The sequence below is a fragment of the Heterostelium album genome (assembly GCF_000004825.1).
Source record: "Heterostelium album PN500 unplaced genomic scaffold PPL_contig9, whole genome shotgun sequence".
Taxonomy (NCBI): Eukaryota; Evosea; class Eumycetozoa; order Acytosteliales; family Acytosteliaceae; genus Heterostelium; species Heterostelium album.
In genome coordinates, this window is record NW_008805086.1 from 799,567 (window position 1) to 816,304 (window position 16,738).

General features: G+C 35.6%; 7 protein-coding genes across 7 annotated transcripts; 4 read left to right on the plus strand and 3 right to left on the minus strand.

Annotated features, from left to right (window-relative positions):
• Positions 1-158: 158 nt before the first annotated feature.
• On the plus strand, positions 159-2,029 carry PPL_04473 (uncharacterized protein; the record flags this gene model as incomplete). The annotated part of the gene is made up of 3 exons (XM_020575375.1): positions 159-1,239; positions 1,445-1,525; positions 1,605-2,029. 3 exons carry the CDS (start codon positions 159-161, stop codon positions 2,027-2,029), a joined length of 1,587 nt encoding a protein of 528 aa, XP_020434895.1.
• A 394-nt stretch (positions 2,030-2,423) lies between these two features.
• Positions 2,424-4,135, minus strand: PPL_04474 (nicotinamide-nucleotide adenylyltransferase; the record flags this gene model as incomplete). Its single annotated transcript, XM_020575376.1, has 5 exons — positions 2,424-2,675; positions 2,786-3,123; positions 3,207-3,323; positions 3,776-3,925; positions 4,111-4,135. 5 exons carry the CDS (start codon positions 4,133-4,135, stop codon positions 2,424-2,426), a joined length of 882 nt encoding a protein of 293 aa, XP_020434896.1.
• Positions 4,136-4,375: 240 nt separating this feature from the next.
• On the plus strand, positions 4,376-7,827 carry PPL_04475 (uncharacterized protein; the record flags this gene model as incomplete). The annotated part of the gene is made up of 3 exons (XM_020575377.1): positions 4,376-4,671; positions 4,754-5,146; positions 5,949-7,827. 3 exons carry the CDS (start codon positions 4,376-4,378, stop codon positions 7,825-7,827), a joined length of 2,568 nt encoding a protein of 855 aa, XP_020434897.1.
• A 107-nt stretch (positions 7,828-7,934) lies between these two features.
• Positions 7,935-11,905, minus strand: PPL_04476 (importin subunit beta-3; the record flags this gene model as incomplete). The annotated part of the gene is made up of 10 exons (XM_020575378.1): positions 7,935-8,133; positions 8,201-8,946; positions 9,027-9,403; positions 9,497-9,827; positions 9,909-10,260; positions 10,370-10,596; positions 10,672-10,995; positions 11,072-11,346; positions 11,454-11,655; positions 11,741-11,905. The coding sequence occupies 10 exons, from the start codon at positions 11,903-11,905 to the stop codon at positions 7,935-7,937; spliced, it is 3,198 nt and encodes a 1,065-aa protein (XP_020434898.1).
• Positions 11,906-13,055: 1,150 nt separating this feature from the next.
• Positions 13,056-14,264, plus strand: PPL_04477 (uncharacterized protein; the record flags this gene model as incomplete). Its single annotated transcript, XM_020575379.1, has 4 exons — positions 13,056-13,074; positions 13,331-13,352; positions 13,402-13,843; positions 14,229-14,264. 4 exons carry the CDS (start codon positions 13,056-13,058, stop codon positions 14,262-14,264), a joined length of 519 nt encoding a protein of 172 aa, XP_020434899.1.
• Positions 14,265-14,406: 142 nt separating this feature from the next.
• PPL_04478 (uncharacterized protein) lies at positions 14,407-14,781 on the plus strand (the record flags this gene model as incomplete). Its single annotated transcript, XM_020575380.1, has 1 exon — positions 14,407-14,781. One exon carries the CDS (start codon positions 14,407-14,409, stop codon positions 14,779-14,781), a length of 375 nt encoding a protein of 124 aa, XP_020434900.1.
• A 251-nt stretch (positions 14,782-15,032) lies between these two features.
• On the minus strand, positions 15,033-16,080 carry ranA (Ran family GTP-binding nuclear protein; the record flags this gene model as incomplete). The annotated part of the gene is made up of 3 exons (XM_020575381.1): positions 15,033-15,447; positions 15,779-15,896; positions 15,975-16,080. 3 exons carry the CDS (start codon positions 16,078-16,080, stop codon positions 15,033-15,035), a joined length of 639 nt encoding a protein of 212 aa, XP_020434901.1.
• Between the last annotated feature and the right edge of the window lie 658 nt (positions 16,081-16,738).

A 16,738-nucleotide genomic window follows, 5' to 3' on the forward strand; every position in this document is an offset into this window, starting at 1 on the left:
TCTATAATAAAATATTAATATTATTTATTTATTTAAAGATAGTTTACTTTAAAAATAGAAAGGAGGAAATAGAGGAAGAAACAGAAGAAGAGAGAAAGGGATAGAATCGGAATATCTTTTTTTTTTTTTTTTTTTTTTTAAAATGATTTTTTTTTATAATGAATCAGAATAGTCCACCATTAAATCCGGTTGTCGATAAGGTTAAGAATTCATTGATCAGTGTATTGAATAACTCTACCGATGAGCTAAAGTCACCAGCAAGCTTACTGTCTGGACTGCACACGAATTTCGTCACCAAAGACAGTCCACTGAATCTAAACAGCAACAGCGTCAATCATCATGGAAATTCATCGCCAATCAACAACATAAACAATAATCACAGCAGTCCACCAATGTACTCACAACAACCACCACCATCGGGACAACTACAACAACCTACACAACTACAACTGCAGAATGGTGGTGGTGGTGGTAATGAGCACCAAGATATGGAAATACCTCCAATATCCAATGTATTTTCTATAATCAACCATAACAACAATAATAATCACCATAATAATCATCATCATATGCCCGACAACAGCAACAGCAACAGCAGCAATAATAGCAACAGCAACAGTATGGATAACGATCTACATCATCATAGTATTCTTCAATCGGCACCATCGTCTTTCAAGAATATCAACAACAGCAATACGCTCACCAGTATGGCAGCTGCCAGTGGCATCGTTGGAAATAACTCGCCACCGGGATCGCCTTCGATTTCGTCGGCACCGTCCACTCCAATGTCGGACACATCGAATACCAACAAGGGACAGCAGTCGCCACAGACCGGCCTGCAAACATGTTCACACTCCTCGCACGAAGCATGGTGGGGAACCAGTCCCGAGTTGCCAGCGTCCGAGTTTTACAACCGTTCCTACAAGTGCAAGAAGTGCTACATCCGACAGCAAACCGAGAGCAAAAAGATGCGACTGACCAACCAGCAACATCAACAGCAGGCAGCACAGCAACACGCCGCAGCCCAACAGCAAGCCGCCGCAGCACAGCAGGCAGCAGCGCAACAAGCGGCAGCACAGGCAGCAGCGCAACAGCAACAACATCAGTTAATGAACGGCAACGGCTATTCATCTTCATCGTCATCAACAGCAGCTGGAGGTAATCTGTCGAATAACAACAACAGCAGTAAAACACCAAAGAAATATGTAAAGAAGAAGCAGAGAGAGGAAGAAGAGAAACGTAAATTACACCAGGCATTACAGCAGGAGCAACAGCAACTGCAATACCAGCAGCAACAGCAGCTGTTGGTGCACCAACAACAACACAAACACCTACATCAACCAACAATTTCACATCCATTATCACTCCCCCTACCCCTATGATAATCTAAACAACAATAGCACCGACCTCTTTTTGAAACGATCGCCATCCTTTGACACATCAGACATGACCGATGACAAGAAAATCGAGTTTTTCCATAGATTCTGTCAACAACTTCAATCCGTCATAAGTGGAGGTTCAAATGGTATGCAACTTTTTATAAACATTGATTATTATTGCTGTTTGCGAATATATATTAACCAACAACTTGTTTGATTTTCTAGAAAATTTGATTGGAGTTTTATCAGGGAAAGCAGGTCAATTCATTGGACAGTGTAAGGTGCAGGGCAAGTTGGATTCTGGATTTGCAGCGGAATTTCACATTGATGGAAAAATTTATAAAGGAATGGTATTTGAAGAAATGAAGAGCTCAAACAATCAAAACCTTCTACAACAACAACAACAACAGCAACAACAACAACAACAACATAGTATTCTACACATGGATAGTAATAGCTTATTATCACAATATCACAACCAAACCCACGACAATCCAAACAACAGCCTACACACGCCAGACTACAATTTACTCCTGCAGCAACAACAGCAACAACAACAACAATGGTTTATGAGTCAGTCGAATCTTGATAGTTTATCACAACTAAACAATATGCATCCATTAAAGAAACAAAAGTCAAACAATATCTAATAACTAATCATTAAACATCAGTAAAAATAAAAAACAAAAAACAACATAGCAACAACAAACAAACAAACAAAACTAAACCAAATAGGTCAACCAAACAACATAAACAACATCAAACAAACAAAACAAAACAAAACAAAACAAAACAAAACAAAACAAAACAAAACAAAACAAAACAAAACAAAACAAATTTGAATCAAATCATCCATCCATCCGACGATTATTATTATTATTATTATTATTATTCATTCAAAAGAAAAAGAAAATAAAAAATAAAGAAAATGATAAAAAGTTGATTATTTGTATTTATTATTTAGAATTCTTATTATATTACATTTATTTAAATAAATTATTACATTATTTGTTTTGTTTCGTTGATTGTTTTATGATGATCGATCTATTTATATAGATTATTTGATGATATATATTCAATTACAGGATCCAATGTAAGATATTTAAGTGATTTGTTATTCTTTACTAATTCTCTCATTTTTGTTGATGATACATCGTTTGTTATAGATACTTTGATTGTTTTGACATTCAGCTTGTTCTTTGTCAGTATAATATTCTTTGAAATGATATCTTCAATATCGGAACCTGTTCTTTCAAGACATAGAAATCCATATTCATCAGAAGTGATCTTATCCATCTATATAATATAATATTAATAAAGATTAGTAAATATAAGTAATCAATCAGTCAAACAAACAATCATTATATATATTAATATCAATAATATAGTATATTACTACTACTTACATCTTGATCAGCCCATAGTTTTGGTACGTTGAAAGTTCCAAGAAGATCTGCACCGGCTACCAATTTGAGTTGCACCGTTACATTGTCACCGAGTTGTAGGTGCTCGTTTACAGCGCGATGAATGTAATCCATAACCTGACGGGTCGGTGTGAATTCAGGTCTTCTTGCTTCCCAGGTATCGATATTCAACCACTCGGACGACTCCAATGCGAGTGACAACATCTCACATCTATATTTCATTGGTATCAGTGTTGCTTTCTTGTATGCATCGCCCACCGGTGATAGATATCCACCCAACACCTCCATTCCATTATCATTACACCAATCTTTGCAAATCTCTATTATAATATAAATAATATATAATTCAAACAAATGTTAATATTTATATATATATATATAGTTATCAAAAACAACAACATACCAAACATTCTAAGATGCATAAATGTTACTGGGTTGAACGATCCACATGATATTAGTACAACTGGTTGTCTTGATGGATCAGTTGGTTTCTTTAGTTTATTTGTTAGAAATTGATATTCTATCATTATAAATAATAATAAATAAATATGATAAATAAAACAACTAATTAGTTGTTTTAATACTACAAAATAGGAGATATTCTAAATAAATTAATTAAAAATTAAAATAAAATTAAAATAAATTTAATCAAATTAAATTAACTTTTTTTTTTTTTTAATCAATCATTTCCACTAATTCAAAATTAACAAGGAACACATAAATATTTATTATAATTAGAAAGTTGAGATAGATATCAATCATATGATATAGTTGAAGTATTCAATAAGAAACTTCTCATACACTATCGGTACCAAGAACCAAGAGATTTCTATGGGTCCAATTTCTGCCACTGATCAATCAAATATAATCCAAGCGTTTCAGTCAGCAATGATGGTCATTCCATAATGAGAGTGGCAATTCCTGCCAGTGACCCGGAGTTGGTTTTTTTGCGCCATAAAGCACCACAACTACTGCAAGGTGTTAATTCGGTAAGACTAGAGATAAGCTTACCTCTATTATACGTACGTAAGATCAGCCAAGATCCACCATGACAGAGTACAGAAAGAGTCCAAGTCATTTGAAGAGACCAAATATTATTTCTACGCTCGCAAAGTAAAGGAGCTACTTAGTTTACATACAGTTCTACTCTACCATCGGATACCTATTGCCTTCAGCCATATGATACGATTGATATTTCATACCTTTCCACAATTCAATTATTATTATTATTTTAATAATAATAATAATAGAATAGTAAAATAATAAAATAAATTTATATTCGTAAATAATTCAAATTCAAATTATACATCTACATTGATTATTCTTTTCCATTTCATTTATATAAATAGATAAAGTATATTATTAATTGGTATGAAGTTCATTTATTGATGTGGTCATCATAATTTCTTTTAAAAATAAATTGAGTGTTTGTTTTTAAAATTGCATTCATTCATTCATTTTGATTTGATTTTGATTTGATATGATAGTGTAGTGTTAGATTAAGAATATAATATTAATATATAAATAGAAATCAATATATATATATATATTAATATTGAATATAATATAAATATGATGGATTCTATAAATAGTAATATTGGTACAGGAGGAATAGATAGATCTTATAAACAGAAATCAACAACAACAACAACATCATCATCATTCACAAAAGATGATTTAGCAAGTGGTAGTAGTTCAAAAACATCATTTGATTCAATGTTTAAATTCAATTATAATACCAGGATATCGATTACACTGATACCTGCCATCTTACTAGTATTATTCCTCAGAGGAAGAAGTTCAATCTTTACAAGTGCGCTCGTTATATTTTTTACCTATTTAGTTGATCTATTGAATTTACCTTATTTGTAAGTTGATTCATTAATTAATTAGCATATATATATAATATCTACTAGTAGATAACATTACTAATCATTGTTTTCTTTATAGAACATTAACTGCATTATGGACAGGATTGTTAATTGTAGATGTATCGTTGATTACAGGTGGATTGGTATTGGTACAACATTCACTGGTTAATATATTCCTGTTGTTTAATATTGCGATGTTGTTGGCACTTATTGGAGTGTGGGTATCGTTGCAGTTCAAGTGGATCACAGCACAGTATCCAAACTTATCATCGGCATGCGAGAGAATCCTGTTCGGTGTCATCGCCTACCCTACATCCGTTGTATTTACCTGGTTTTCAATCATATTGAACGGTATCGATCACAGTCCATTCTATCTGCTGTGCTTCCTTGCACTCTCATACTATATCTACGCATTACCGCTACGTTCATTCCGACTGCGTTCATCCAAACAAATAACTTCTGTCAACGGTAAGTAAATTAACTATCATCTATATGTATTGTTGATTTGTTATGTTCTAATAAACAACATGTTGTTTATTCTAATTAGACTTTGTTTTGGGAAGATTGGAAACTGCATTGATGACAATCACTTTGATTGTATTCCCTGCGACTTTATACATTTCGATTTACCATTCTTTGATATTTGAGAGTGGCAGTGACTTTTGGCTGCATATCTCCAATATCGTGTTGCTTGTGACACTTCCGGCGACTTTTTGTTTCTTGTTGTCCGGCCACGGCAGTCTGTGGTGGATTCTGCCGTCGTTCTGGAATGCCCGACTCCAAAAGCGTGGAGCACCCGCTTCTGGCGCTAGTTTGAGCGTTGTCTTCAAGCTTGGAACACTCTTGAAGATCGTTTGTCTCGTTGTGATGGTGGCTGCCATCGAGTATCGCATTCTAAACAACTCGGCAACCTTTTACCGGTCACTGCGGCTGCAGTCGCCGCTCGCCGTCTTTGCCGTCACCATAGGAATGTATGCATCGGCAGCCATCTTCTACTTGGTGGCATTCTCATCGCCCGATTCCACAGTGATCGGACAGATTCCAGTGGGATTCCAGATCGCGCTCTACTCGCTGGTCGTCGGTGTCAGTTTTGCCCTGACCTACTTGTTGTCGGCGCCATTCTACATCTACCCACTCACCATTGCATCGGCACTCTCATTCACATTCCACCTCTTCCACCATAGTCACTCGTTGCCCTTTATCATTTTCATGGGCTGTTCGGTCGTTGTCCTCAAATGGTTTATCGACTCACGACTCTTTTTCCTAGAGTACAGTTTCGACTATCCGGATATCTCGATTCAAATGTTCACCTACCTCATTATCGTATTCTATGCTGAATCGATGCTTATCCTCTACTACTCTTACAATGCAGCGACAAACCCAAAGTCGAAAGTTGCAATGGCTCAAGCAATGATTGTCAACTCACTGCTACTTGCATTCATCGAGGTCACTCTTAACACTTCGGATCCAACTATGTATCCAATATATATCGTCTATGCGACATCGATTGTAACGATCTACCTAACGAACCGATTGCTAGAGACACGTTGCATTTCATTCTTTGTCAAGTTGGTGTGTGATTCCGCTGCCATTGCTAAAGCACTGTCATCGAATCTCCTTTTGCCGAGTCCCGACTCTGTTGTACCATGTTTCTTGTTCACGTTGGTCATCTACGGATTGATCATATACCCAAGTACCACACCACTTGACCGTAAACACGCACTCTACCATTGCATTGCAAGTTTCATAATCTGTTTGTTCTACTCTAGTAGTGTTTGTTTGCGTCTACTCGCAATGTTTGTCAACATTGACAATGTCACTTCGATTGCTATGCAGCTTTCTGCCTTCCTTTTGTCGTTTGCTATCTGTATCTTTAATCTCTCCTTCAAGTTCTATCCACAAAACAGACAGCTCAGAAACTTAATTGTATTACTATTTACCAGTGGTGTATTGCTGATGATTCTCAATCCAAGTAGTTCATTTGCCAACGCCGGCGGTCAACAACAGAAATTCGCACTTGGCAATTGGCTTTTGATAAGCGGTTTGCTTACAGCACTCTTTGGTATGATCTACCGTGTTAGAATTTCAAAGTCAACGATCCTCAAGGTCGGTTTCTCTTTTATATTTGGAACACTCATTGGATTGTACTTTAGCTTCAACTATTTCACACTCAACAACAGCATCAAGAGAATCACAAAGACCTCATCGAATGAGTGGGTAATTCATATTCTTGTCTCGCTGATTTTCAATATTTTCTCGTTGTTCATGATGTATGCACACTACCCATCATTGAGATCACCTCGATTCATGAATGCAATATACACATTCTTTATCACACTCTTCCCAATTACCTATATTTTGCTGGGCTCTGTCTATACTCCCTACCAATCAATCAAAGTCCTCGCACATCTAGAGAATACACGATTGTCAACTGTGTCGCTGGCAGTCGGATTGAATTTGCTCATCGTAATGTATTTGAAATATCATGTGTCGACCGCCAAGCATCACCACTCCAAGGCAAATACAGCGTACATGAACAGTCCACTCAAGAAACAAACAGTTGGCTCAACCTCGATGAAATCGTCAAGCGACTGGGTATTCTCAATCTCTTCGTTTGCTTGTGTGCTTTCCTATCTTACAGCGGTAGCTATCAACATGGTATACCTAGGTGGGAGTGAACTTTGTGTCTTTGTACTCTCACCACTCCTCTTACTGTTGAACACTGAGCGTGGATTGCTAAAGAAATTGTCGGAATCACACAGATACGCACCGATGTTGTTTTCAATCTCAACTTTACTCACTATCTTCTCATTGATAGACACTCTGGCGGTTGCATCCAACACTGAGAGCTCCTATGAATGGTACAGATTCTTTGGTTTGTCATCGGGCTTCTGGAGAGTATGGTGGAACTTTAAAAACTGGGCATTACTAATGACCACATTGCCATCGGTCTACTATATCAACAGATATCTCTGGAAATTCGAGAGACAGTCCCAATTTAAATGGTTAATTTTTGCTCCACCAGCAATCTTGGCCATGTTATTCAGCGATATTATGTCAATCAATTTACTTGGTCTAATTGGATTTGTTGGTGCGATTCTACAACGATTTATTTCAAGTCAACTTCAGAGGCAAAGTAATCAGGTTATCTAATCAAAAAATAAATAAAAATTATATAATATAAACAAAAGCAAACTGAATAACAGAGTATAAATATTCTCAAAATTTCTTTTTTTGAAATATTATTATTATTTTATTAATTATTTGCACAACAATTCTAGAGCTTTCTTATCATCGCCACTCAATTGAGCGTATACAGAGTCGACGTATGGTTTCATCGAAATTATAATATTCTTGGCATCTTGAACTTTATCTGCATTAATATAAGACTTTTGTTGGGCAATGATAAATACTTTCAAAATATTGGGGTATTCATTTGGTGTGATAGCAGATGGGTTACTAAATTAAGAATAATAGTTAGTTAGTTGATTATCGAGAATTTGTTTCAAATACAGCTGCCACATACGTTTTGATAACAGTTATAAGATTTTCAACAACGATTGGAGATTCAGAATCATCTTCGATTGGTAAACAAGCAATCCAGGTTGGTACGACGGTTGCCATGTGTGGGGCTAGTGGCTGTGAGCAATAGGCAAGGATTCTACCGATACCAGAAATGGCGTTATCAGAGGCAGAACGTTGTTCATCGGTAGCTTTTTGCTGTGGTGAGTACACGCAGGTATGCATTGCTTTGAGGGAATCGAAAATAAATGGAACAAAGAATTGAGTGGCGTATTGGGCAGCTGCTCCCAAACCAAATGCTGCGGCATGCTTGACTGGTGCGTCTTTGCTTTCAAAGCATAATTTAATTAAGGGTGGAATGATGTGGGTGTAAAGTTGACCGGCTTCGTTACCTCCGTGCTCGATGAGATCATCGATAATACAAATCATTGAGGATCTAACGGATTCTGAAGTGATATCAGTGTCGTTGATTCTTTCTAAAATGTCCGGTAGGAGGGTTTGTTGGAGGTGTTTAACAGAGTTTTGCTTGGTCGAGATGAGTACGTCACCAACTGCGATGGCTGCACTGTTGTAAGCATCCTCAATAAATTGCATTTCATAGTTTCCTGATGGATCATCGTCGTCTTCGTCTTCATCGTAACCGGCCTCATTTCTGTATTCGTCGAGAACTTCCAATACCTTACCGATAGTAATGAATACACCGTTAATTTGAGCTGGCTGCATATACTTGGATCCTACCATTTCAACGATCTAAAATATAAATAGAGAAATGTGATTAATAAAGTAATTCAATATATATATAACTTTTTTTTTTTTTTTAACTTTCTTACCTCACCAATAGCCTTTAACTTTTCACTGATAATCTCTGGCAAAGTCTCTGCGATTACACTCTCGGAAAGCTTGGCAATGACGATCTCAAAGAGTTTCTGGTTGAATTCGGTGACACCGTTGGGGGATGACTTGGCATGGGCCTCGGCAACCTTGAAAAGATATGGGATCAATTCTACGGCATTAGCTCTGATGTCTTCATTGAATTGGTAATCAATCAATGAGAGGAGCTCCTTGGTCAATGGTTCAACGTAGGCAAAGAGCTCTTCACCCAACACTGAGGTGTAGATGACCAAAAGTGAAAGTGCTAACGATTTATTCTCAACTGCAATTGTACTGGAATCAGCAACAGAGTCTTCAGCATAGTCATCTCCATAAGCTAAATGAATCAAAAAAGGGAACAAGAAGAAGAATAGAGTGATTAGATTATTATAAAAACTATCTATGAATCTCTAGAGTAATAATAACCTACCTGTAGTAACAATTTCAACGTCTGCTTTGATTGCATTAAGAATTGGCTTCATACAGTAGTCAACGTATGGTTTGAAATCCTTTTCTAGACACTGGCAGAAACGGGTGCAAGCACGGAGGAAGAAGTCGATTTGAGGATCATCGGATTCGAATGGTGGTTGTGCGGAGATGAATTTCATGATTTCATGAAGGTGTGGGGCGAAAACCTCCTTCTTGACGGCAAGACCAATCAAACTGATTGCCTCGATAGCTCTACCTCTCAATGTTCTATATGGTTTGGTTGTCTTGTGTTGGAGGATATCCAAAAGGAAAGCCATGAACTTATCGAAATACTGAAGCGAATAACAATTGATTAATATTTACTTTGATGAGAAATTTGTGTGTGATTATTATAATAATAGTAAGTTACTTACTGGCTTGAAATCATCATCGATACATTCGACAATGGATGAGAATGCACTGAGAGCGTTTTCAGCGACGTAGATGTATTGTGAGTTCAACATTGAACCAATAAGGGTGAACAATCCATTGATGTGGGGAACAATAAGTTTCTTTTCAAAGTCCTCAAGGAAAGTAGAGAGGAGAAGACAAACAGCACCTTGTACACGTGGGTTTTGATCGCCAGCACCAGCACCAACGACACGGAAGATATCTTCATAGTATTTCTTCAACTCTTCTCCAAAGTCAGTGGCCATCTGACCCAAACAGAAGAAGAGACACCAACGTACACGTGGAACTGGATCATTAACCAAAGGTACAATCAATCTAATTTATAAAGAAAGAAAGAAATAAAAATAGTATTAATATGTGAATTGAACAAACTACTACTACTACTAATTAGTAGTAGTTGAAAAAAATGATGGCAAATAGTTACTGTAAAACTTGTTGTAAATTTGGTGAAATAACTTTCTTGGCACCTTCGCAAATCATAGCAATCGACATGAGAGCAGAGAAACGCTCTGTCCACAATTGAGATTTCAACAACTGTGGAATGTATTTTGAGAAAGTGATTTCAGTCAATTGTCTTGGGAGTTCAGATGCAAGACGATCGAAAGCATCAATAGCTGTGCTAGAGTTGGTGTTGTCATCATCTCCGTCCTCCTAAAAAAAGTTGTAAATTTCGAAATTGTTAGAATTTGATTGAATTGATAAGTTGATACTATTATTATTATTTACAGTTGATTTATTCCACTTGTCAAGTGGGATCTCATCGACTTCGGAAGTCCATTTGTACAAGACATTGACGATTGAGTCCAAATAAGCTGGATTCTTCTTGAAGATACTTGGTCTCTTTTGAGCAAGTGTCATAAAGAATTCCAAGGCGTAGTGTCTGGTTTCCTCTTCGACCATCTCTGAAATGAGGATGTCATAGAACGATCTGAATACCAAGTCGACATTGGTTGCAAACCAATTTGGTTTTGTCTCTGCAATGATAACAAACACAACGATTGCTTCTTGTGCATTCTTTTCATGGTTCATTTCGATTGCTCTTGTGATTGCCTATATAGGGAAATCAAGCACATACAAGTTAGTCATATAAATATTTATCCTTTAATATTAAACATAAAATACTCACAGTAATCATAAGTGGTAATAATGGTTTGAATGGGGTGGTATCGATTTCTTGGATATTAATAAAACTGGAAACTGCAGAGAGTGATGCAGTTTGGACGAGAACAGAGTTGTCGTTCAAACCGAACTTCAAGAGATCGGCAAAGAGAACGGCGTGTGGCTTGATAATTGGTGCGATCTCACCAACGATCTTGCTGACAATGAGGTATGCAGACTCTCTAAGTTGCTCAACTGGACTCTTGGCTGCTTCGACGAGGAATGGAATCAAATCCCATTTACCTATAAATGAATGAATGATAGTTTGATGATGATGATTGTGATGATGTAAATATTTTGTTGTTGTTTGTTGTTGTTTGTTGGTCAAGTCTATTACTGTTACTACCTACCTGCAGAGATAAGAGTTGGTGAGAGCGAGGCAATGATGTTTACAACCTTGCTTCTTGATGTCTTTGAGATGTCGGCCTTCAACAATTCGATCAATTGAACCTTGACGCTCTCTTGTGTGGATACCGAGATCTTTTCCCAGAGTGAGTTCTTGTCACCTGGTGAGAGAAGTGGACGAACCAAAACTGCAGAGAATTCTTTCAACTAAATTTGTTATTTAAAGGGTGCGGTTGATTGAGTGTTTAATATGTGAGTTTTAAAAAGGTTGTAGTGTGCTAAAACAACATACCAATAGATCTGTGGAGTTGACCATCATGAACAAGAGACATCCAATGAGTTGATCGGGTTGTGCCTTGTAGGTGTTGAACTTTGCCTCTGCTTCTCTGATGACATTGGTATCATTGTGAGTGAGTGCTTTGATAGTGTCGATAAAAGTCTGTGGAATTTGGTCCATCGTTTATTTTTATATCGTGTCGTCGTCGTCGTCGTCGCGTCGTTTAGATAGATCTAGTTATTGATTTGAAAAGTGTGTGGGTGTGTGTGTTGTTGACTTATCGAAACAGCAACCGAAGCAATAACAACTATATTAATATATAATAGATATGATATATATGGTCTATAATTATCACCTATAATTGTAATTTAATAGCAATTCAAAAAATAATAATAACATTAATATTAAAAAATTGGATTGGTTTCCAACAACAAAACGTAAATTTTGTAATATTAAAATTTGATAATAAAAAAACAAAAAACAAACTATTGATATTTAAAATAAAAAGTGCACTAAAAAAAAACAAACTATCAAAATGTTTTAAAAAAAACAAAAACAAAAAAAAACCAATAACAAATAAAGGGTGTGTTGTAGTTTGGTTTCTCTTCTCTAACTTGTTCTTTTTAGGTTCGGGTTTTGGTATTATTGTTTGTTTTGTTTGTTTGTCGATAATTTCCTTTTGTTTGTTTGTGTGGTTGTCGATAATTTCCTTTGTCCACTTAAGATTGCTGTGTTTGTGTTTATTGTTATTGTAAAATTCCAACTCTTATTTTAAAATCAAATCAAACTTCTATATATCTTTTTTGTTGTTGTTGATGATGATGTTGTTGTTATTGTTGTCTTGTTTGTCGTTGTCCTGTCTGCTAATCATCAATAATCTTGGTGAAATCTTAATCGAATAGTTGGTGTTCACTCTTTGATTTTAAGAGATGATGCTAAGAATGAACACTGAGCTAAAAACTATTATTACTATTGCTTTTTCATTTTTTCTCATCTTAAAAAATGATGAAATGACATTATTTACTACAACCAAAACTAACTAAAACCTAGATAGCAATATTGAACAAAACTATTTATATATATATTTACACTAAAAATATTGATTCCAAGAAATAAACAATTTTATTTTTTTCTTGATACTACTGGCTACTTACAAAGATTATCAAAAAGACGAGAGGAAGTTACGTCTAAGCGCTGAAGCTGATTTGTTTTGTTATTTTTTTTTCTCTCTGTCCGGTGTCGACATCCAAAAAAAAAAATTTAAAAAAAAGAAAAAATTTAAAAAAAAAATTAAAAAAAATCGACACCCATTTAAAATTTTGTGAAAAAAATGAAAAACTTCATGGATTGTAACACGAACGAAGTTCTGGCACACAACAATAACTGAGGTGTTGCCAGCAGTGATTCTCACTGCCACTTACTTTGCACACATCCATTTTCTCAAACGAAAATTAAAAAAAATTAAAAAAATTAAAATAAACAAAAAAACGAATGGTAAATCAAATCAATTAATTGAAATTGAATAATCATTTAGTTGGTTTTTAAATGAATTTAAATTACTAAAAAATCATCGTTTTTTTTTTTTTTTGTTTTTTTTTTTCAAAGATGATGCTTTACAGAAGTTCAAGTAAACTTGGATACCAGCAATTGCTGTCCAGGTTTAATAATAATAATAGCAACCAGTCATGGAGATATAGATATTATACGACTACAACAACAACTATTCTTGGAATTGAAACAAGTTGTGATGACACAAGTGTTGCGGTGGTCAACAGTGACCGGAAGATTCTCGCGGAATACAGAAAAGCACAGTGGGACATTCATAAGAAGTTTAATGGTGTCGTGCCTAAACTGGCGTCGGAAGCACACATTCAGGTGATCGATGAAGCGGTGGAGTATGCACTGCGCCAGTCCAACAAGAGTATGGAGGAGATCGACGCTGTCGCCGTTACCACTGGGCCGGGCATCGCACTGTCTCTCCAGGTCGGCGTGGAGAAAGCGGTTGCTCTGGCCAAGCAATACAACAAACCACTGATATCGGTCAATCACTTGGAAGGACATTGTCTGACCTGTAGACTTAGCGATCCATCGATTGAGTTTCCCTTCATGACACTACTGGTGAGTGGTGGACACACCCAACTGCTCATCTGTCACGGAGTCTCCAGCTACACGCTACTAGGTGAAACGGTCGACGATTCCGTCGGAGAAGCACTCGACAAAGTAGCGAGAATGCTTGGTTGTAATTTCGGTGAGGTGTTCGACGGTGAGAAGACATACTCCAACATTCACGGTGGTGAAGCAATAGAGATTTTAGCAAGGTAAAAAAACAATAACAAATAGCTGGAAATTTCCAGAGAAAACAAAACAAAACAAAATAATTCTTATATTTGTTATTAATAATTGTTTTCTCTCTCTCTCTTTCACTTTGCAGAAAAGGAGATCCAAAGAGATTTAATCTTTCACTGCCGATGGCGTCGTCAAAGAATTGTGATTTTTCATTCAGTGGGCTAAAGTCATCGATGAAGAGATTGATCGATAAGTTGACACTGGAGAAGGAAGGTGGTGAGCTGTCACTGACCGATCGATTTGATTTGGCAGCGTCGTTTCAATACATTTGCTTCAGGCACCTGGAGAAAAAGACGGTGTTGGCAATCGATTGGTACAAGAAAAGAGGTATTTCAATGGTGGGGAACGGTCAGAAGCTGCGAGGATTCGTAATTACCGGCGGTGTTTCGAGGAATGGCGCATTGCGCCAACAATTCGAAGGCGTTTGCCAGAGGCAAAACATACCGATCTACTACCCGGAGCCATCGCTGTGCACCGACAACGGCTCAATGATAGCGTGGGCAGGCATTGAAATGTACAAACGCCAGATGTTTACAAAACCAGACGACGCATTCTATCTGCCTGTCTGGCCACTTTCCACCGAGCGAATATTCCAATCGACACTCAAAGAGAAAGATAAGAAAATACGTGAAAGTTGGTATAAAGATGTCGTTGACAAGTATGGTCCTGGATCGACACCACCTCCATCAACCAACCAACAAACCAATTAAATTAGTTAATAAAAACATATATTTATCATTTCTTTTTATATATACATGTATATAAATCAATCAAAGACACATAAATGGTTAAATTAGTTAGTTAGTTAATAATTAAAAAAAAAAATAGATAGAATCTTTTGATTTTATAATATATTGTTTGAGAGTGAGAGAGAGGGGCAAGGGTTACTTTTTTTAAAAGTATTTTAGTTGTATTGTATTGTATTGTATTTGGGGTTGATTATTTTTTGGGGGTAAATTATTTAAAGGTCTTCATCATTTTCTGGGATTGGGAGGTTGACGGCGATGGCGGTCTCTCTTTCGTATGACTCCATCAATTCTTTGTCCAATGGGACTTCAGCTGGTGCCAAATTGGGTGGTTCGACCAAAGTGACGGTCTTTCCACCTCCGAGGAGCTTGGAGATCAACCAGACGAATGGCTTCTCGAAATTGTAGTTGGATTTGGCAGAGACATCATAGTATGACAAGTTGTGTTTACGATGGAAAGTGATTTGTCCTGGCTTGACTTTACGATCCTTAACGTCGACCTTGTTACCACAAAGGGCGATTGGGATACCTTCGCAAACTCTAACCAAATCACCGTGCCAGTTTGGAACGTTCTTGTATGAGACACGTGAAGTTACGTCAAACATAATAATGGCACATTGACCTTGAATACTATTGTTTGATTGGTTAAATTAATTGATTTGGTTAGTTAACTATAATAATAATAAATAATAGATCTTTAATATTATTATTCTCTTTCTCTCCCTCTCTAATCTATTTAATCTTGCGAATGAAAAAAAAAATGAAACTAAACTGAATGACCATCTAAACACAAAAACCAATAACAATTTGTTGTTGTCTGTTTGTTTTGTTTTGTTGCTTTCGATTGTCTTTTATCGTTTAATGTTGTAGTTGCATTGTATATCGTCACTTTCTTGAATAGAGATTAGAGAGAAGAGAGAGAAAGAGAATTATAAATAATTATGTTGTTTAATATACTTACTAATAACCATCTCTCAAACCACCGAATTTCTCTTGACCAGCAGTATCCCAGATGTTATAGACGATCTTACCGTAATTGGTGAAGAATGGGAGTGTAACTACATTGACACCGAGGGTTGCTATAATATATTAAAAAAAAAAAGTTAGTAAGTCAATATATTATTAGATCTAAAAATATATATTATAATATAACTTACGAATGTATCTGGTCTCGAATTCACCAGTAAGATGACGCTTGACAAAAGTGGTCTTACCGACACCACCATCACCTACCAAAACTAATTTAATTGCGTTGTCAGTCATTCTGTATATATATTATAAATAACTACTGTATTTGGGATCGTGTGTGTTATTTGTTATTTATTTGATGTGAATTCGATTGAAAAAATTAAATTCATTCAAAAAAAACAAAAAAAAGATGGAGAGTTTGGTTTTGTTTCAAAAAGCATCAAAAAATAAAATAAAAATAAATAAAAATTAAAATAATTTCGATAAATTTCAAAATTTTTTTTTTTTTACGAGGTTTGTGTGTAGAAAAGAGAGAAAAGAAAAAAAAAATAATAAAAATATATTATTAGTTAAGTTTAAGATCATTCATTTAAAAAAAAACTATATAGTTAATTTATCTTAAAGATAAAAAAACATAAACATAAACAGGTATACATACAATAAATAAATGTTTGTAATAAAAACAAAAAAGGTTTTGAGATGATGAAATTAACAAGATAAAAAGATAACAGCACTCGTTTCTAAAACATAAAAAAAAAAAAAAAAAAAAAAAGATTTCAATTTTTTTGTGAACAACAAACCACTTTTTTTTTTGAATTTTCACTATTTTTAAATATTTTATTTATTGTTTTTTTTTTTTGCAATTTTTGGCGCTTTGTTGGTTCTTACACAGCACAACGTATTAATATCAATAATAATAATCTCAAGAGATTAAATTTAATATATTTATATT